This window comes from Elephas maximus, chromosome 4 (genome assembly GCF_024166365.1).
Source record: "Elephas maximus indicus isolate mEleMax1 chromosome 4, mEleMax1 primary haplotype, whole genome shotgun sequence".
Lineage (NCBI taxonomy): Eukaryota > Metazoa > Chordata > Mammalia > Proboscidea > Elephantidae > Elephas > Elephas maximus.
The window spans coordinates 21,471,668-21,494,703 of record NC_064822.1 but is presented as its reverse complement, the minus strand read 5'-3'; the positions used below and the strand labels follow the sequence as shown (position 1 = coordinate 21,494,703).

At 42.4% G+C, this 23,036-nt stretch overlaps 1 protein-coding gene across 2 annotated transcripts in view; it reads right to left on the bottom strand.

Moving 5' to 3' along the window:
- Positions 1 to 22,784, bottom strand: part of VIPR2 (vasoactive intestinal peptide receptor 2) — a 304,659-nt gene extending 281,875 nt beyond the window's left edge. For both annotated transcript variants that reach the window (XR_007517032.1, XM_049881685.1), the window contains exons 1-2: positions 22,374 to 22,784; positions 19,588 to 19,687 (exon numbers count right to left, since the gene is read on the bottom strand). Coding sequence is in view for 1 of the 2 variants with exons in the window: in XM_049881685.1 (XP_049737642.1) it covers positions 19,588 to 19,687; positions 22,374 to 22,436 (163 nt within the window). In the remaining variant the exon portion in view is untranslated. The remainder of the gene's footprint in view (positions 1 to 19,587; positions 19,688 to 22,373) is intronic.
- Positions 22,785 to 23,036: the final 252 nt, after the last annotated feature.

Genomic DNA, 23,036 nt, shown 5'->3' with positions numbered 1-23,036 from the left:
TGCCTAGGATATTGATTTTCATGCTTTCCATTGCATTTTTGATGATTTTCAATTTTCCTAGATTCATACTTTGTACATTCCATGTTCCGATTATTAATGGATATTTATAGCTGCTGCTTCTCATTTGGAGTCATGCCACACCAGCAAATGAAGGTTCTAAAAGCTTTACTCCCTCCACATCATTAAGGTCGACTCTACTTTGAGGAGGCAGCTCTTTCCCAGTCATCTTTTTTGAGTGCTTTCCAACCTGAGGGGCTCATCTTCCAGCACTACATCAGACAATGTTCCACTGGTATTCATAAGGTTTTCACTTGTTAATTCTGTTCAGAAGTAGACTGCCAGGTCCTTCTTCCTAGTCTGTCTTAGTCTGGAAGCTCAGCTGAAGCCTGTCTGCCATAGGTGACCCTGTTTGTATTTGAATACTGGTGGCATAGCACAGAAGCCCCCACAGTATGACAAACTGACAGATGCATAGGATAACAGACACTAAGTATATTTGTATTTATTTAGTGTATTTTAGTATCTATTGAGCCATCAATAGACACTACAACAATTAGGTTTCTGAGTAACTAGAATTTACGTGGAGCCAGGAATCCCACAGGTACTTGCCAATTGCAAAGGAAAAAAAAAAACTTGGTATTCGAGAGGTCTGGCAGTCATTTCCTTAAACAAGTGATCACACAGTATCGCTTAGAACAAGCAGTGCTGTTGTGTCTGCTGTGATGAAGTGCTCAACATCGCGTAGCACATATAATCTTAATGAGGAGTGTTCCCACAGGAAGGTGGCTCCCAGCATTTCTTCTTCATCTTTTCTGTATGTTTGAAAATTTGTATAATCAAAACATTGAAAGGGAGGTACGATAAACTCTCATATGCCCACAACCAAAAACAAAAAAGGTTGACCTGACTCTAATCGAGCCTTTAGAATGAAATTCTAGTTTATAGGAAATACAGGGGAGAGAGGAACAATTCAACATCATCATAAGAAAACACTCAGAAAAATTCAGAACATGGGACATTCCACAAGACAACTGACCTATTAAAAAAGTCATTACATATTCAGGCATCTAACAGATACATGAGGAAATGCTGACAATCATTAGCCATTAGAGAAATGCAAATCAAAACTACAATGAGATGCCATCTCACCCCAACAGGGCTGGCATTAATCCAAAATAATAATAAATGTTAGAGAGGTTGTGGAGAGACTGGAACGCTTATACACTGCTGGTGCGAATGTTAAATGGTACAAACACTTTGGAAATCGATTTGGCACTTCCTTAAAAAGCTAGAAATAGAAGTACCACACGATCCAGCAATCCCACTCCTTGGAATATATCCTATAGAAACAATAGTGCTCACCCAAATAGATATACACACACCCATGTTCACTTCAGTACTGTTTACAATACCAAAAAGATGGAAACAACCAATGCCCATTAACAGATGAATGGATAAACAAATTATGGTACAGTCACACAATGGAATACTATGCATCAATGAAGAACAATGATGAATCTGTGAAACACCTTATAACATGGAGGAATCTGGAAGGCATTATGCTGAGTAAAATTAGTCAGTCGCAAAAGGACAAATATTGTATGAGACCACTATTATGGGAACTCTAGAAAAGGTTTAAACACAGAAGAAAACATTCTTTGATGGTTAGGAGGGTGGGGAAGGAGGGAGAGAGGTATTCACAAAAAAAAAAAAAAAAATTAGATAGTAGACAAGAATTATTTTAGGTGAAGGGAAGGACAACACTCAATACAGGGGAAGTCAGCCCAAGTGGACTAAACCAAAAGCTAAGAAATTTCCTGAATACAACCAAACACTTTCTCCCCCACAATAGCTGGTCCCCTCAGCCCTACATTTTTTTCTTCTCTGTCTTAACCTCCCTTCCTTTTCTTTCTCCCACCCACTTAGCCCCATGCACTCCCTCTGCCCCTTCTTCATGGGCTGTGCTGCACCGCTCAGCTAGAGAGCTGCTGGCACACAGACTCCCTGCACTGTCTGTCCTGCCCCCAACTGTCACCTCCTGCCATGCAGCCATTTTTTTTCTTTTCTGTTTTCCTTTCTCCCTCCCACTTAGTCCCATACACCACCCCTATCCCATCCTACTGGGCCATGCCTCGCTGCCTCAGCTAGAGAGCCAGTGGCCTACAGCTGCCCAGGGTCTATCTCACCTCTACTCACCAACTCACATCACGTCACCATTTTTTTTTTTTTTTTTTGCTTTTGTTTCTCTCTCCTTTTTTCTCTGTCCCTCCCACATAGTTCTGCACATCACATCCTCTCTCATGAAACTGGACCTTGGGTCTATGCAACCCCCACTTACTGGTGCCCACCCCGCTGACAGTTTTTTTTTTTCTCTCTCTCTCTCCTTTTTCCTTCTTCCTTAGACCTAGCTCTGGATGGCTCCTCCCCCTCCTGCTGCCAGACCCCACCACACTGCCACATCTGGACAGCCACCAGCCTATAGCTGCTCTGGGTCTGCCCCGCCTCCATCACACTGCCACTTTTTCTTTCTTTCGTTCGTTTTTATTTTTGCTACCTCCCACTTAGCCTGATATGTAACCTACCCCACTTTCATCTTGGCTTCCAGGCCTGCACAGTCCCCATTTGTGGGCTACTTTATTTTTACTCTTTCTATCCCTTTTCTTTCTCCCCTTCATCTAATTTTGTACACCACCCCCCCCGCCTTCCACCAGCCCCTGACATACCACCATGGCCAAAGCAACCCAGTGCTCAGGCTAGGCACCACGGTGGGCCACAGTGCCTCCCCTCGCACCACCTGACCAGCTGCTGAATGGTGGGAAGCGAGCTTGCACCACTCCCCATTTGACACCTACACCCATCTAGCAAGGGGCTGGAAAAGCTCCCACACTACTGGACCAACATCAGAAGACAGTGCCTGCTCAGTCCTCTCAGCCACCTCACTACACCAGTATATAGTAAAGCAGCCTCACCCTGCCTGTTGCTGCCCTGCCTACCCAGACAAGATGCTGAGAACTATCGCACTCATAGATAAGAAAGCAGCAAAACATGCCTGGCTCGCCTGCTCTGACATATCAAAACAAAATAAAATTGCAGTATGAAACAAATGAACACATAATCAATAATTAAACAACATAATACCTCAATGTCGCAGAGACAGCACACAATATCAAATAATACAAAAAAGCAGGACAAGATGGCTCCAGCAAACGACCAAAATGAAAAATCAAGTGAACTTCCGGTAGAAGAAAAAGCAGTGAAAATACATGATATGGCATTTAAAAGTCTAATATGTAGGACTCTCTAAGAAATAAGTAAAGGCATCAAGGAAAACAGACAGAGCCAATGAAAACATAGCTAAAATCAAGGAAAACAGACAAAGCAATAGCAGAATTCAGCAAAATAATAAAAGAACAAAATGTCAAAATAATTAGAAATCATACAAAAACAGCAACTAGAAATCCAAAAGATAAACAACAAAATTTCAGAAACAGACAACTGAATAGAAAGTTTTAGGTGCAAATTAGAAATAATGGAAGACAGAATCAGTGAGACTGAAGATAAATCCATGTATGCCACTTTGAAGAAAAATCTGAGAAAACAATGAAGAAAAATCAAAAAAACCTAAGAATTAAGTGAGACACAATCAAGAGCAAAAATACTCACGTTACTGGAGCTTCAGAGCAGGAAAAAATGGAAAACACAGAGAAGACTGTTAAAGATTTGCTGGCAGAAAACTTCCCAAATATCATGAAAGAAGAAATGCTGACCATCCAAGAAGCTCTACGAATCCCATATAAGAAAGACCCCAAGAGAAAATCATCAAGACTTATCATAATGACACTTGCCAAAACCAGAGACAAAGAAAGAATCCTTAAAGCAGCTCTAGAAAAATAAAGTCACAAAGAGAAAACAATTAGATGAAGCTCTGATTACTCAGCAGAAACTGTGTGATGGTTACGAGTGTGTGTCAACTTGGCTGGGCCATGATTCTCAATGTTTTGGCAGTCGTATAATGTTGGGGTCACTTCCCTGTTGAGATTTGATATGTGATCACCCCTATGATATGATCTGCTGTGAGTAGCCAATCAGTTGAAAGGGAGTTTCCTTGAGCTTGTGGCCTGTATCAAATATAAGCAGACATTGTGTTAGGACTCGGAGGCTTTTTGCTCATGCTAGATTCTGCAGCTGGCTCCTGTTCATCTGACCTCTGGTTCTTGGGCCATGATTCCTAGTATTGTGTGACTGTCCACCATTTTGTCATCTAATGTGATTTTCCAATGTGTTATAAATCCTACCTCTGTGTTAATGAGGCAGGATTAGAGGCAGTTATGTTAATAAGGCAGGGCTCAATCTACAAGATTAGGTTGTGTCTTGAGTCAATCTCTTTTGACATATAAAAGAGAGAAGCAAGCAGAGAGACCAAAGGACCTCATACCACCAAGAAAGTAGTACCAGGAGCAGACTGTGTCATTTGGATCCGGGGTCCCTGTGCTGAGAAGCTCCTAGACCAGGGAAAGATTGATGACAAGAACATTTCTCCAGAGTTGACAGACAGGGAAGGCCTTCCCCTGGAGCTGATGCCCTAAATTTGAACTTCTCGCATACCTGACTGTGAGATAAGAAATTTTTCTTTGTTAAAGGTATCCACTTGTGGTATTTCTGTTATAGCAGCACCAGATAACTAAGACAGATACAAACCATAACTAGCAACGCTCAAGTACCAGAAGATAAACTAAATAACTGGGAGCTCCTAAATATTGAACACTATATTCATCAAAACACTTCACCAAAAGAGTAAAGAGAACCTCCAAACTAAGAAAAAATTTTTGACTATCCCACAAGGATCTAATCTCTCAAATCTACAAGATACTGCAACACCTCGACAACAAAAAGACAAATAATCCAATTAAAAACTGGACAAAGGATATGAACAGTCACTTAACCAAAGAAGACATTCAGGCAGCTAACAGACACATGAGTAAATGCCCACAATCACTAGCAATTAGAGAAATACAAATCAAATCTACAAAGAGATACCATCTTACTCCGCCATTACTGGCATGAATCAAAAAAACAGAAAATAATAAGTGTTAGAGAGGTTGCGGGGATATTGGAACTCTTATGCACATTATGATGGGAATGTAAAATGGCCCAACCACTATGGAAAACAATATGGCACTTCCTTAAAAAGCTAGAAAGAGTAATACCATACAATTCAAAAATCTCACTACTAGGAATATATCCTACAGAAATAAGAGCCATCACACAAATAGACATATGCACACTCATGTTCACTGCAGTATTATTCACAATAGCAAAAAGATGGAAACTACCTAAGTGCCCATCAACAGACAAATGGACAAATTACACTAATGCACACAACAGAATACCATACAACAATAAAGAACAATGATGATCCATGAAATATCTCACAACCTGGATAAATCTGGAAGGCATTACGCTGAGTGAAACAAGTCAATCACAAAAGGACAAATACTGTATGAGACCACTACTAAAAAAACTGAAGAAAAGGTTTACACAGAAAGAAACAATCTTTGGTGGTTATGAGGGAGGGGAGCATAGGAGAGGGGAAATCATTAAGGAGATAGTAGATAAGTATTAACTTTGGTGAAGGGAAAGATAGTGCACAATATAGGGGAAGTCAGCACAACTCGACCAAGGCAAAGTCACAGAAGCTTCACAGACACATCCAAACACCCTCAGTGACTGAGTTAGTGGGACTGAGGGCTAGGGATCATGTCATGGGGGTCATTTAGGTCAACTGGCATAAAAAGTTTATAAACAGGGTGGAGGGGGTTAGAAGCTGGCAAAATGGACATGAAAAGAGAGAGTGGAGGGAGAGAGCAGGCTGTCTCATTGGGGGAGAGTAATTGGGAGTGTATAGCAAGGTGTATATGGATTTTTGTGTGAGGGACTGACTTGATTTGTAAACTTTCACTTAAAGCACAATAAAGATTATTTAAAACAACAGTTTATAAAGAAAATGTGCTACATCCTACTTTGGTAAGTAGTGTCTGGGGTCTTAAAAGCCTGTGCATGGCCATCTAAGACATATTTGCTGGTTCCATCCCATTCAGACCAAAGGAGAATAAGGAAAACCAAAGACACAAGGGAGAGATTAGTCCAAAAGACTAATGGACCAAAAGTATCACAGTCTCCACCGGCCTGAGCCTGGGACTAGATGGTGCCCAGCTACGACCACCAACCACCTGACAGGGATCACAAAAGACAATCCCAGACAGAGCAGGAGAAAAATGTAGAACAAAATTCAAACTCACCAAAAAAGAGACCAGATTTACTGGTCTGACAGAGACTGGAAGAACTCCTGAGACTATGGCCCCTGGATACCCTTTTAACTCAGAACTAAAGCCACTAGAGAAGTCTACCCTTCAGACAAAGATTAGATAGGTCTACAAAACAAACAACACATTAGGAATGTGCTTCTTAATTCAATCACATATATGAGACCAAAAGGGCAATACTCGCCTAAAAGCAATGACGAGAAGGCAAGAAGGGACATGAAAAACAGATGGATGGAAACAGGTGACTGGGGTGTGGAAGGGGAGAGTGTTGACACACTGCAGGGACTGAAACCAATATCACAAAACAATCTGCATATAAACTGTTGAATGATAAACTAATTTGCTCTCTAAACTTCCACCTAAAGCACGCACACACAAAAAAGTCATTAAGAAGACAGGAAAGATAGAAAACACCAAATGGATGTCAGAAGACACTCTGAAACTTGCTCTTGAACACAGTGTAGCTAAAGCAAATGGAAGAAATGATGAAGTAAAAGAGCTGAACAGGAGATTTCAAAGGGCGGCTCCAGAAGACAAACTATTATAATGAAATGTACAAAGACCTGGAGTTAGAAAACCAAAAGGGCAGGATACACCTGGCATTTCTCAAACTGAAAGAGCTGAAGAAAAAATTCAAGCCTCAAGTTGCAGTACTGAAGGATTCTACCAGCAAAATATTGAATGATGCAGGAAGAAACAAAAGAAGATAGAAGAAACATACATTCACTATACCAAAAAAAGAACTGGTGGATGTTCAACCATTTCAGGAGGTAGCATATGATCAAGAACTGATGGTACTGAAGGAAAAAGTCCAAGCTGCAATGAAAACATCGGTGAAAAACAAGGCTCCGGAATTGACAAAATACCAACTGAGATGTTTCAACAAATGGATGCAGTGCTGGAAATGCTCACTTGCCTATGCCAAGAAATTTGGAAGACAGCTGCCTGGCCAACCAACTGGAAGAGATCCCTATTTGTTGATCCGACAGAATGTGGAAATTATCGAACAGTATCATTGATATCACATGCAAGTAATAATTTACTGAAGATCACTCAAAAGTGGCTGTAGCAGTAAACTGACAGGGAACTGCCAGAAATTCAAGCCGGATTCAGAAGACAATATGGAATGAGGGGTATCACTGCTGATATCAGATGGATCTTGGGTGAAACCAGAGAATACCAGAAAGATGTTTACCTCTGTTTTACTGACTACGCAAATGCATTCAACTCTGTGGATCATAACAAATTATCTATAACATTGCAAAGAATGGGAATTTCAGAGCACTTAATTGTGCTTATGTGGAACCTATACACAGACCAAGAGGCGTCATTTGAATAGAACAAATGGGGTACTGCATGGTTTAAAATCAGAAAGGTTTGTATCACGGTTGTATGCTTGCACCATATTTATTCCATGTGTATGAGAATTATGTCCCCCCAAAAAGTGTGTATCAATTTGGCTGGGCCACAATTCCCAGTATTATGTGGTTGTCCTCCATTTTGTGATTGCAATTTTATGTTAAAGAGGATTAGGGTAGGATTGTAACATCCTTACTAAAGTCACATTCCTGATCCAATGTAAAGGGAATTTCCCTGGGGTGTGGCCTGCACTACCTTTTATCTTACACAAGATAAAAGGAACAAGAAGCAAGAAGAGAATCAGGGACCTTATACCACCAAGAAAGCAATACTGGAAGCAGATGGCGTCCTTTGGACTAGGGGTCCCTGTGCAGATAAGTTCCCGGTCCAAGGGGAAGACTGAAGACAAGGACCTTCCTCCAGGGCAGACAGAGAAAACCTTCCTCTAGAGCTGACACCCTGAATTTGGACTTCTAGCCTACCAGACTGTGAGAAAATAAATTTCTCTTTATTAAAGCCATCTACTTGTTGTATTTCTGTTATAGCAGCACTAGATAACTAAGACATATGCTAAGCAAAAAATCCGAGAAACTGGACTATATGAAAAAGAACATGACATCAGGACTGGAGGAAGACTCATTAACAACCTACAATATGCAGATGACACAACCTTGCTTACCGAAAGCAAAGAGAACTTGAAGCACTTACTGACGAAGATCATAGACTACAGCCTTCAGTATGGATTACACCTCAACATAAAGAAAACAAAAATCCTCACAACTGGACTGTCTTAGTTATCTAGTGCTGCTATAACAGAAATACCAAAATTGGATGGCTTTAACAAAGAGAAATTTATTTCCTCACAGTAAAGTAGGCTAGAAGTCCAAAATCAAGGCGTCAGCTCCAGGGTAAGTCTTTCTCTCTCTGGCGATTATGGAGGAAGGTTTTTCTCATCAATCTTCCCCTGGACTAGGAGCTTTTCCATGCAGGAACCCTGGGTCCAAAGGATACGCTCTGCTCCCAGTGTTGGCTTCTTGGTGGTATGAGGTCCCCCTGTCTCTCAGCTCGCTTCTTTCTTTTACATCCCAAAAGAAACTGGCTCAAGATATTCCCCCCTCATTAACATCACAGAGGCAGGATTTACAACAGATAAGAAAATCACATCAGATGACAAAATGGTGGACAATCACACAATACTGGGAATCGTGGCCTAGCCAAATTGATACACATATTTTTGGGGGACACAATTCAATCCATGACATGGACCAATAGGCAACATCATGATAAACAGAGAAAAGACTGAAGCTGTCAAGGATTTCATTTTACTTGGGCCCACAATCAACATCCATGGAAGTAGATGTCAACAAATTAAATGATGTAATGTACTGGGAAATCTACTGGAAAGGCCTCTTTTAAGGTGCTCAAAGTCGTCACCTTGAGGACTAAGGCGTACCTGACCCAAGCCATGGTATATTCAATTGCCTTGTATATGTGCAAATGCTGGACAAGGAAGACCGAAGAAGAATTGATGCACTTGAATTATGGTGCTGACAAAGAATACTGAGTATACCATGGACTCCCAGAAGAAAGAACAAATCTGTCTTGGAAAAAGTACAGCCAGAATGCTCCTTGGAAGCAAGGATAGTGAGACTTCATCTTATCTACTCTGGACATGTTTTCAGGAGAGACCAGCCCCTGGAGAAGGACATCATGTTTGGTAAAGTAGAGGGTCACTGAAAAAGACCCTCAGTGGGTTGGACTGACACAGTGGCTACAACGATGGGCTCAAACATAGCAGTGATTGTGAGGATGGTGCAGGATCAGGCGATGTTTCTTTCTGCTTTGCATAGGCTCACTATGAGTTACAACCACTTTGATGGCACCTAACAGCAATACAACAACCTTGTTTGGAGTGAATTTCTGCTCAGAGAGGCCCTGTCCCACAAAATAATAGTACTTCTGAACACTTGGTATCAGCCTGGACATTTTTTGCTATCCTTTCCCAGAGGCCTGAGTTGGCTGCACCGTAATAAGGACTCAGGATATCTTTTACTATTTTCTCAGCTCAGGGTGCACACAGTTAAGATGTGGCAGTTTCTACCTGAGCAACTGTTGGCTGTCTATGCCCGCCCCATCAGGGAACCCTGGTACAAAGAGGGCATTGCTATTCTAGTAACTGCATTCCATGCCTTTCTTGTCTGAGCATGTACTGTAAACAAGGCTGTACAGAAACTGACAGAAACACTCGAGAAGCTGGCTGTAGTATCAAGTGGGCTCAGATTTCACAGCCCTATGGAAGCTGGACAGGGTTACTCTGGTAAACCTTTAACTGGATCTGGAGATTGCTGAAATACTGGCCCATCCTCCAAGCTCCTAAATTTTTCTTTTCAGTTTCCTCTTTTGGGTCTGGATTTCCTCTTTTGACATCTTTGAATGCTGCCTGTTCAGAGGGTCAATTACTCTTACTCATACATGCTACAGAATCCCAGTTTTTCTAAACATTAATTGTCATGGATTGAATTGTGTCCCCCCAAAATATGTGTCAACTTGGTGAGGCCATGATTCCCAGGACTACGTGACTGTCTACCATTTTATCACCTGATGTGATTTCTCTATGTGTTGTAAATCCTGTCACTATGATGTAATAAGATGGATTAGTGGCAGTTATATTGATGGTATCTACAAGATTAGATAGTGTCTTAAGCCAATCTCTTTTGAGATATAAAAGAGAGAAGCCAGCAGAGAAACATGGGGACCTCAGACCACCAAGAAAGCAGTGCCAGGAGCAAAGCATGTCCTTTGGACCTGAGGTTCCCACGTGGAGAAGCTCCTAGACCAAGGGAAGACTGATGACATGGACTTTCCTCCAGAGCCAACAGAGAAAGCCTTCCCCTGGAGCTGACACCCTAAATTTGCCCTTGTGGCCTACTGGACTGCGAGAGAATAAGTTTCTCTTTGTTAAAACCATCCACTTGTGATATTTCTCTTAGAGCAGTAGTAGATACCTAAGACATTAATACAAATTAATGATGATACAAGTTCTACTAAATGAAGGATTTCTTTTTTTTTTTGTTTTGTTCCAAGAATGCATATTCTCATCATTTGTTCTGAAAGTGTTTGCCAGGGAGATAAGGAAAGCAACATCTATGCATTAGCTTAGCTGGGTACAGTGCCAAATGCCGTTTTAGCAATGTTTTAATTAGGAGTGATGACAATAATTGCTATTGGTGGAAGCGAGTGGAAAGGAGTTTTTTGAGGAAAATACCAAAATCAATAGCCTGTCAAAACTAATAAAAGGGATATGTGCTGGAGAGCACAAAAATGAGAATGGATTTTTCTTAGGAGACAATCAGTTTAGGTGAAAGATGACCAAACATTGGAAACAGTGTTAGTTAGCCACAATGACAAATTGAAGGAATGATTTAAAAGAGATTTAACAGAAAAAGTTTGGGGTGTGATAATAATCTAATTGCTCACACCAATTAAAACTATACGATACATTGTTCAAGCAATAAACTGCAGTTTGTTAATGATTTAACATAGCTTGTAGATAAGCTGGAGACATTTTTTCTTATGCACAAAAGCCAAAAGGTGGAAACAACCTAAATGCCCATTAACAGATGAAGGGATAAACAAAATGTGCATATGGAATACTGTTGTTGTTGTTATTAGGTGTGGTTAAGTTGGTTCTGACTCACAGGGACCCTGTACAACAGAACAAAACATGGCCCTGTGCTGTGCCACCCTCCCATTGTTATGCTTCAGTCCATTGCTGCAGCCATTGTCTCAATCCATCTTACTGAGGTCTTTCTCTTTTTCACTGACCCTCTGCTTTACCAAGCATGACACCCTTCTCCAGGGACTGATCCCTCCTGACAACATGTCCAAAGTATGTGAGACGCAGTATGGAATATTACTCAGCCATAAAGGGAATTAAAGTCCTGATAAACATTACAATATGGATGAACTTTGAAAACATTATACCAAGTCAAATGAGTCAATCATAAAAGAACAAATATTGCATGATTCCACTTATATGAAATATCTAGATCAAGCAAGTGTATACATCCCTAAGTTTATTAGTGGGGCAGGCAGGGGGGAGGGGGAAAGGGGGACTCATTGCTTAGGGAACGCTGAGCTTCTGCTAAGGGTGATAAAAAAAATTCAGAAACAAAAAATAGTGACAATTTCACAACATGATTAACACAATTAATGTCACTAAATCACACACGTGAGAAATTCTGAAATGGCCAAGTGCTTCATTACACATACATGTACAACTGAAGAAAAAAAAAAGAATTAACCAAATCTGTTAACAGAACCAAAAGATTTTTCAAAGTGGCATGTAGAGATACCGCCTGAACCTACATATTTTTAAAATATACTGAATCCAATAAAACCCAAATATCAAAATATCCTCTAAACTGAACTTGAATCAATCAATATACGTGGTTTAGATGCCTTCCCAGCGATTGTTACCTAACAAGTAAGAACTGATGGCAAATATCTCAAAGACAGAAATAGAATTTCCACGCCTCTCCCCCATCTTCAGTGCCCTTAGGGTCCCTTCCCATACCGTGGTTACTCGATAATATTACACAATGATAAAAGCTTCATAAAATGACGTCCATTTAAGGAAAATGATGAGTACGCTAAATTGTCCACAAAATGTTTGCATATTTCACCCATCCAGAATTTTGCTACTATTATCTTTTATAGACAGTCACTGTTCATACACTAAAAGTTCCCCCTCCAAAAAAAAATTTAAAAAATAAAATATATATATATATATATATATTTTTGCTCCAACGTTTGCCACAACTTGGGTCGTTCTTGGCTCCATATGAACTTCAAGACTAGAGTAGACTTGCAGGATGCTTTGCAGGAAAGGCCTGCCTCGCACGTTCATCCACTCTGGAGATGATGAACATTCAGAAAGCCAGGAGAACGCTAGGACTCAAAGCATCAGGAAACATACATGTTATTCCAAAGACAATCTTCCACAGATTTATGATAAGGACTTGGGTGACTTCCCAGGATCGTTCCAAAACACGTATCTGCTAGTGTTATGACAAGTCTGACAAATCACCCCTCACACACAACACAGCAGAAGGGACAGCAATTTCCCTGAGTGATTCTCTACCTGGCCTGATCCTGCATGTAGACTAACCTAACAAAAGATCAAGCCCAGCATTGCTCCTCTAGGTCCTAGGTAATCTTTAGAAAATGTTTTGAAATCAGTAAGTGAGTCCTCCTATTTTTTTTTTTTTTTCAAGATTTGGGTCCCCTTGTCATTCTCTAGAAGGCCTGGTGGCAGTGGTTAGGCCCTCAACTGCTAACCAAAAGGTTGGCAGTTCGAACCCACTAACTGCTCCTTGGAAGAAAGATGTGGCTGTCTGCTTTTGTAGTGATTTACAGCCTTGGAAACCCTATACGGCAGTTCTAATCTGTCCTATAGGGTCGCTGTGAGTCAGAATTGACTCAACAGCAATGGGTTTGGTTTGGGTTTTGGTTTGTCATTCTATATAAATTTAAGGATTAGCTTTTCCATTTTTGCAAAGAAGGTTGTTGGACTGCACTGAATCTATAAAATGTTATGGGTAGTACTGACACCTTAACAATAGTAAGCGTTCCAATGCATGCACACAGAAAGTCCTTCAATTTATTTAGTTCTTCTTTAAATTCTTTCAGTAAGATTTTACAGTTTTTAGCAAACAAGTCTTTCCCTTCCTGATTAAATTTAAGGCTAGGTATTTTATTCTGTTAGATGTTACTGTGAATGGAATTGTTTCCCTAGACAGTCTAACAATTCCTGTTGATAAAGGTCTCATTGTCGGGGAACAAAACAGCACCACCTAGGGTGTAGTGAGAGGAGTGTAGCTGGTGTCCAAAGACCTAAGGCAAGTTAGTTGTGGTCTGGCACAGCAGCCCTGGACCCCCTAAAATGACTGCACCAATCAGCAACCTTAGGCACAGTTCCAGCACCTTCACTAGCTCCCTATCCCACCCTCAGGAGTTGTATCAAGCCTCTGGTCTCCTCATGCCCCAGAGCACCCTCAGCACACATGACTTTGCCTTCTATTCCTTACCAGACTGAGGTCATACAATTAAAAAAAAAGTTGCCATTGAGTTTGAGTCCAACTCATGGTGACCCCATTTGTGTCACAGGGTTTTCAATGGCTGATTTTTTGAAAGTAGATCATCACACCCCTGGGTGGACTCAAACGCTAACCTTTTGGTGGTAGCTGAACACATTAACCATTTGTACCACCCAGGGATTCTAAGAACATCCTTAACTGCCTCTTTTCCCATTAAAAAACCCCTGCACATGCTCACCCTTCTTCTCTTCCTTCCATCCTCTTTCCTTCTAAGGCCATATCCTCCTGTCCACCCTTAGTCACTTCTCCTCCTGCTCTAGAACCTCCTACCAAAAAATGTCCCATTTTCTCAGAACCCTTTGATCTCTCTTCAACAGGCCTTTCCTTCTGCTCTAAAACTTGCTCAAAGAGTCCCCACCCTAAGGCATTTTCTTGGCCCTAAGCTACTCCTGCACTTTCTTTTCCCTCTGTGAAATTTCTGAAGAGCAGTTTACAACCCTACTCTAACAGCTCAGGACCTCTCAGTCATCATCTCCCTCCATTATGGCTTCTGGCTCCACCTCCCTACTTGACGAGGCCCTTGACAGCTGCACTTTTCCATCACTTTTGGCAATGAACCATCTTCATCATCTCCCACCTGAAATGTTACTCACTTTGCAAGGTTCTTCATTTCCAGGATCACTCTAATCCATCCCAGAAATAAGTGCCACGTGAACCTTCCCGAACTAGAGCTCCCACCTAACGCCTCACCTTTCAGAAGTCTTCAGTGGGTCCTCCTTACCTATAGTCTCAATTTTCCTAGCTCTGTATGTCAGCTCTGCTTTCAGTCTTCAAACCACTCATTCCATGCTCCCAGTGCCACCAGATCCCTCAGGCTCTCCGTACTGATCCTCCTCCCCCCGGCTTTGCTCCGCCGGCCCTGTGTCTCCCATCTCTCTGCACAGCCAAATTCTATTATCTGTCATACTCAGGTCAGAGCCAGCACCTCCCGAGCCCCCAAGGTAGAAACATTCTGCCGCCTCCTCCAAATTCCCATATAGCACTTATTTGTGCAAGGAGACCATCTTGTCTGTATTTTTAGTAACCCAGAGCACCAAGCACACGTCTTGCTGGAGCAGGACTGTGATAAGTGCTCGAAAGATGAACAGCTGGCATTAGTGCGGAGCTGTACGAGAACTTTCCTTGTCACCACCCACATCACTGGGGACCAACTGGGCAATGCCGTGCCAGGTGACCCAGACAACCCAGCCTCAAACTTAATGTCCATTCAAACAGTGCTGTCACTCTCCCGTCTATCCTCCCCTCTCTTCAAGGAAGGAAGGCATTATAAGTAAATTACAAATTGTTTGAAAAGCTGTATTAATAATTTCCTAGGAAGAGAGAATGGCTGCCTTTGAAATTAACTGTTAATTCTTGAGCTACTAAAGCACTGCCAACTGCAGCTCATAGTGTGTACAATATTTAAAGTGGCTGCAGACATCTGAGAACGCTCCAGGCCATGACATTTTAACATCCTATACAGCTCAGTCTCTACTGAGACACATCACAGCTGCCTCCACAACGAGTCCCTGTTTAGACACGGAATGGCAGAAAATGGAGTGGTCACTGCCAGGGATATAATGAGTAAGGACATGGACCGGATGGACGTGGAGAAATCCAGCAAATACCAGAATAAAAGAACACGAGGTACTGCCATGAAACTTGAAAGAAATCAATTTAGTCCAGAGAAAAGAAAACATGACTTGTACAGCATCTAGTAAAAATGGAAGTTCTTATCCCAAGAGGTGGCTTAAGCTGAACAAGCAAACAATTAAGCTGAACATGCAAAACAGGTTTAGGTAAAATCTGTCGACTGATCCCGGGATGTTCAAAGGGGTGTCCTTTACCTTTGCAGCAGACATTAAAGAGAATAAACAGTCTCTTCTAAAACCAGCCTCTGCCTCTGTAAAATGACCCACAGAGTTCTGTAAAAAGAGCATTTGCTTAGAAATCTAGGGATCTGGGCTCTGCCACCAACTTGGGTGAGAACCTTGGAAAGTCCTCTCCCATGTCAGTGCTTCAATTTCCTTATCTAGATAGGGGGTGAATGATGATCACCCTTATAGCTTCCCCCACATCAATGCTGGGGGACTCCCTCAAACTCAGATCAAGCAAAGGGGGCCTAGAGTAACCTCTGCTGTGGTTAGCATTTCTCCCCTTTTGTTCTGACACTGGAGCATACCACAGCCCTCTTGTTATTCATTGTTTGCTTCTTTATTAACACAGCCACTCAGTGATGTGGGCACTCCTTTAGCCTTCTCTGTACCCTGGCCACTAGGTAGCCTGTGCCTAGTTTGAGGTTCCTCTGATCGACTGATGCCTGACAGGCAGGATCCCTCAAGGTAAAACCTTGTTGTGTCAGAGCAGACCTGTGCTCTGCAGGGTTTTCAATGGCTGATTTTTCAGAAGCGGATCACCTAGGCTTTCTTCTGAAGCAGCTCTGGGTGGACTCAAACCTTCAACCTTTCCACTAGCAGTTTAGGGTGTGAACCATTGCATCACCCAGGGACTCCAGATGTTGTGCAATGCTAAGACAGAACCCCTGACCTCAAGTACCTGAAAATCTACTTGAAAAAGACAATTTACCTGCTTAAAATACCAGAGTGCAAGTGTTCACTGTCATAATAGAAGCAGCGCAATCAAGGTGCAAAACAAGCATGGAGCAGGCTGGAAAAGGGAGAGTATTCTAGTCAGGAAACTGGAGGGCTCCAGCTGGGGGTGAGCAACCCTCTAGACATGTACACAGAAGGGCGGCAGGAGGGCTGGGTGGCGTGGAAGATGGTTTTATTCGGTCAAAAGGCTTGAGCTGCCAAGTCCAGGGCAAGGGGTAGATTTCAAGGAGTAAACAATCGGGAGCGGTTCCAGGTTCCTAAGCACAGGACCAAGGTCACCTATGCCTTAATGATAAGCCAAAAAAGCATATAGTAAATGAAAAGTGTACTTATTTGGCAACTAGCTTAGAGCCAACAAATTTCCACTTTACCTGGTAGTTTTTGCATCTACTTTTTTCTTATCTCTAGGAAATAAGTCCTTAATCGCTCTTCTGTCACTGTCATGTTTGATTTAAGTAGATGATGCTATTCCTATTCTCTAGTTTTCCCTTAAGAGTCCTGTAACCTTCTGTCCTTTGACACAAAGCCCTGCTTCCTGACAAATTAAAGGACCACTTTCACCATAAACCCTGCTTACCAAAAGGCATTGGCAACATGTTGCCATCAGGGACACGTTATAAAATACCAGATTCGAGGCTTCTTTGAAGGTAATAATCTGATTCGGCTCAGTTTTTCATCACCCCATCCCGTCAAGTATATGTTAAAAAAAAAAAGAAAACAAACCGTGCTGAAAGAAGTGAATGGCAACCTCATTGCAACAAAACAAAACACTACCCAGTCCTGCACCGTCCCCATGACTGGTAGTGGATTGAACTGTTGTGATTCATAGGGTTTTCACTGGCTGATTTTCAGAAATAGATCCCCAGGCCTTTCTTACTAGTCTGTCTAGTCTGAAATTTCTGCTGAAATCTGTTGAGCATCATAGCAATACCCACGCCTCCACTGACAGATGGGTGGTAGCCATACATGAGGTGCACTGGCTGGGAATCGAACACAGGTATCCCGCCTGGAAGGCAAGAATCCTACCACTGAACCATCACTGCCCTAACGTATAGAATACATTAGTCAGTTCTAGACTCTACATTTCCACATTTCAGAAGCGCTTTTGTGTGTCCAGAGTTTGTGGCAAAGGGCCTGGGAAATGAGTCATGAAGAAAGATTGAAGTAATTGAAAATATTCAGTCTGGAGAACAGAAAGTAAAGCATATATATAAAGCCCTTTAAATGTCCGAAGACATCTCCTATGGGAGAAGTAGTGACATTCCTTGCTATTCCAGGAGACAAAATCACCACCAGAAACTAAATGCTGTAAGTGGGCAGGCTTGGGCCAACCTCAGGACTTTGGAACAACTTGAACTGTCCAGTGATGATCTTGTGACGGTGGTGTACGTCCCATTCCAGAATCTTGAAGCAGCAGCTGAGTGGTTCTCTACCAAGGGTACAGTCAACAGCACTCTCATCCACCCCTCTCTGCGGGCAGGAAGCTCTCTCTCACCTGATGCTGCTTCTAGAGCGTGGAGTCAGGACCTGGATCTACCTATCACCACCTTTATGATTTTACAGGCCTTAGGTTGTCTTTTTTCACTATTTACTTTTCCCTGGTCTCTAAATTTTGATGAAAAGAAGAGACAACTGTGGCCATGATAATTCCTTTTTTTTTTTTTGGTCAGAGGCCTGGAGGGCAGGACCATGCCTTATCCAGCCATCTAACAGTCAAAGGTTTAGCATATGGCTTTTCACATGAGACTCAGTAAATGTGTTTGTGGAGCTGAAATACTTCATTTGCCTGTCTCTAGGTAGAATTCAACTAGATAATTTTGAAGATGTGGCCATCTGAACTATGCACTACAGAATCACAGATTTTTAATGCTGGAAGGAACCTTAAATTCCAGGGATTTCATTTTTCAGAAGAGGAAACAGAGGCTCAAGAGGGGGCAGGAAGGTCAGAGAAACATATTTTAACAGTCTAGAGCTACACTGTTCAATTTGGTACTCTGGCCACTTGTGGCTATTGAGCACTTGAAATCCGGCTAATCCAAATACACACTTGGTTTCTAAGACTTAGTATAAAAATATGTAAACTACCTCATTAATTATTTTTATACTGATTACAGGAAACCCTGGTGGTATAGTGGTTAAGAGCTACGGCTGCTAACCAAAAGGTCAGCAGTTCAGATCCACCAGGCGCTTCTTGGAAACTCCATGGGGCAGTCCTACTCTGTCCTATAGGGTCGCTATGAGTCGGAATCAACTCAACAGCAACGGGTTATATTGATTACATGCTAAAATAATAATTTGAATATATTCAGTTAAACAAAATATATTATTAAAATTAATCTCATGTTTCCTTTTACTGTTTTTTTTAATGTGCCTATTAGAAAACTTTAAATTACATAAGTGACTCCAATTACATTCCTCCTTGGACAACACCTAAGTAGGACCCACATCAAGTCAGTGCTGGTCTAAGGCCCCTGCATGAGACTACATCCTGTCACAGACTGCCTCACTTGAATTTCAATTTCTTTCTTGAAGAGGATAAAATCATGACAAAGAAAAGAGAAAACAGAAAGTTAAAGGACAAAGGGTTTTTGCTACTATTTATAAACTGGGCCTTATCCCAGAGCCTTTCTGTGCTTATAAACATGTTGTGAGTATGCCTAGTTTGAGTGCACAACGTCCCAACAGTCCTTCTGTCTACCTGGGGAAAATGAAATTGGCGTCTTCACTGTATTCATGATAGATCTGTCTTTAAGAAAACAAAGTCCCATTTTCCTGTTTGCTTTCTAGCAAGTTTCCACCGTTCTTAACTGGACCAAAATCATCTGTGATGTAATTTAAAATACTAGAAACCAGACCAATGCTCATTCCATGTAAAACTGGAGCTACTTTTATAAAGCACAGCAATTCCTCTGAAATCATTTTAGTACCTGTTGCTATTATCTGTTAAGGATTAAGGTTTTCTTTTAAAAGGTTTGTGTGAAAACCCCTCAAATACAATGCTAATTTTTTTTTAATTCCTTAAAAAAAGTAGACTGCTTTTTTTTAAAGATGCCAATGACCTTAAAATATCAGTTTATCAAAGAAAAGTATGAGATGTTTGTGTGCCCAGTTACCCATCTCTGTGGACAACCTTAGTCACTAGGCCCCCTACCTTACCTTTGTATTTTCCTGTGTGAGCACTTAAAAGTTCCGTGCATTTGGTTTCTTCCTCCTGTATTTCCAAGTGAAATCGGCATTCTGGGTGAATGCTGTTTACCTATTCAAAATTAAAAGAAACAGAAATAACTAAAAATTCCACAGTAAGAGGCAAGTCAAGCAAAGGTTCAATAAAAACAGCCATATAACTCGTTGTTCTATAACTACTTCCAGCTAACACTTATTTAGAAGTATTACAAACAAATACAAAACCCAACAGAATATCCTTTTTTCTGAGCTGGTAAATAAACTTACTAACATAACACACTGCATGCTGTTAGTACTAATTTGGGGCAAGAGAGCTCTTTAATCCAATAATCTCTTAATATTTAAAAGGCCTCCATTTCATAGCCCTTGATTTGATCCAAGTAAATACAGTGTTTACTCACAGGATCATTCTTAATGACTGGATACCATATCTGGACTCAAACACGCCTCATCTAAGGACAATCCTGTATTCAGTGGAAAGAGCTATAATAGGATAACTTTATTTTTAAGGGCTATAGTACACGTTTGAAATTTAACCCTATGAATACAGATAAAATTGTAATTATTCTGACTTCAAAAGCTGGTGTGAAGGACATTTTCAAAAAAACTAGAGAAGTAAGTAAGGAAAGGCAGAAGTGGTCAGACATAACACTTTGGCGTCCATGAAAGATGAGGTGGCTGATTGCATTTCAGGGTCTCTCATAGGAATTAAAAATGCTACACCAATAATTATTAATATCATCTATTTTTTTATTGTATAAAAGACAAAGCTGTATAATGTTTTAGTCTTGTTAGCAGCTCTGAGGAAGAAAGGCCTGGTGAAATGCTTCCTTAAAAATTACAGCCAAGAAAGCCCTATGGAACAGCTCTACTCTGTAACACATGGGGTCTTAGACGATAATATTCTTTGAACTTTATTTTTACAAAGGTTCAACTGCCCAATGCTCTCCTTTTTTATATAACCCTGCCCCAACAAGTACACACACTGTAAGCTATAGCTGCCCTTCAAATGCTTAAGTTTCCTCTGTGTGTGTGTGACCAAAATTTTACTTTTACTGAAGTAGTAAGTAAAGAAAATCATACTTGCAGGTGTGCTCTGGCTATGTTTAGTTATTCTATTTAGATAGGCCAATTAGAATTCACCAGGAATAAAATTTCCTAACAAAATTAAGCGAAGGAAGTTAATGCTAGATATTTTCCAATCTTCACACCCATTTCCAAAAAACCTGAGGATTTTTTATTTGTTTGTATCTTCTAGTTCATTACCGTACAATTACCAATCGTAGAAACTTCTGATTTCAAGCAGGTTGTTTTTAAATATAAGAAGTCCATGATTTAAATTTCAGAATTAGGGAAATTATATTAACTTAAGAAGAAAAACAATCTTTTGTTACAAATTTAAAAAGTACTGCAAGAGCCGACACTGCTGTAGTATGCAGAGCAATGGCATGTTTTGGGAGCTCTAAGAAATTCAAGCCATATTAACCATAATAATTCCTGACAGTTCTAACAAACTAGCTCCTTCAAACCATTGAAACTAATATCACAGTTCTTACTTTCACAGCATTTCCATCAGGGAAAAAAAGGCTGGAGTTTAGCAATGGTGATAGGCGTGGGGTGGGTTCATGTGCTCCTGAAAGTTGCAATCTCCTCAGCAATTACAACAGTCCCTAAACAACTCCATCGTGGGTTTCACACTCATACGAGAGGATGTGAACCAACAACAGTCAGAGATCCTGGTTGGGACATACACACATAATACGTCTACACACACACTATTTTCAGTCTATGAGAGACGAAAGCAAGAAATAAGATTCAAACAACTTTTTGTTCTTTTAACAATCTTCAAATAAAAGGAGCAATTCTTGAAAACTAAATGTATTAGTGGGCTCACTTAGCAAACTTCTGTTCAATTTATCTTTTCTTCTTAAAAGGAAGACAAAAAATTAGGACTAATATTTCCAAAGGGTAATTATATAAACTAGAACTTTCTTTAGCCACCGCTCCTCTGGGTCTGACACACAATAAAACAAAGAAAAACCAGTAAGTATGACCTCGAGGGAAAGATGTGGCTTCCGTAAAGATTACAGCCTTGGAAACCTTATGGGGCAGTTCTCCATCGTCCTACAGGGTCGCTATGAGTCACAATTCATCCCGATGGCAACGGGTTTTAATAAGCATGAAGAGGTGGGAAGAAGTATTTAATGACAAAGCAAACTCCAATTTCCCCCTGAAACGTGAAGCCTGCGCAGGTGACCTCAGCCCCTTCCTCCCTCACGAAAGCCCCAGCGACGGATTTTACAGCTCTGGGACTTTTGGGCCTGGCCCGCCATACACCTCCGAGAGTAAATTACCAAGAACTGTTTTATCTTTCTAAAGCGTGTCGAAAAGCAAATCAGATCTTGTTTCTAACAAATCAAGGGCAATGGAAAGGGAAGTGGGGATAATGCATCTTCCCAGTCTCAGACGCGAGGAGCTCGGTTCTCCACGATCGGCTCAAGAAGGTCTCGAACTCCATATGGCAACAACCGCACCTCTCCCGACTCCCGGGCGGGCGCGCCGGAGCCCTGGGGCCGGCAAGCGGCTCCGCTAGCCCGCCGACGCTCGGGTGCTCTACTTTCTTCCGGACGCAGTTTGCGCGGCTCCCACACCAGACCGCGGGCAGAGAAACCACCACCTGGCCGGGCAGGAATGCTCTTCTCTTTGGAGAGGAAGGAAACTGGGGACGAGAGAGTGGCGGGCCCGCGGGGTGCACTCACGGAGGCGAGCAGCAAGCCGCAGCAGGTCAGCAGCGCGGGGGCTCGCAGCGCCGACGCCCTCATCCCGCGGGCTGGCGGCCAGAGCGCGGCGGGCTCAGCCAGACGCGGGCCACGCCGTGCCCACCGTCTTCTTCCGTAGCGCGCCGGCCCCCGCCGGCAGGAACATGGGCCGGGCCGGGCCGGGCAGGTGCGGAGCCAGCCCTCTCTCCGGCCGGCGCCCTCGCACGGCCCGCGCCCCGCGGCCGGACGCTCCGGCGGTCCGAGCCCGTGGGCGCCGCAGCCACTTGGGCCCGGGAGCCGCCGCCCGCGCTCACCGCCCTTCCGGGAGCCCGGGGCCCGCCTCAGAGCGGCCTCAGAACGCACCTCCCCGGCCGGCCGCGTTTGGGACTCTGCGCTCTCCGCGCGCCCGGCACCTCCCTCCGCCCGCGCCCCTGCGCCCGCCCCCTCCTTTAGCGGCGGGCGGAGCGAGGAAGGGATGCGCACAGGTGGGCTGGGGCGCCGCGTGTCCCGGCCAACTGCAAGGGGTTGGGAATCCGCTGTAGCGCAGCCCAGGAGTGAGCCACGTTGGGTGGGGGAGGCCGCCTCGCGGGCGCGCATCGGGGCGAAGCGCCATGGCTTTGCGTCTACGTGTGCTCTCCGTATTAAATAATAGCAACCAAAGAC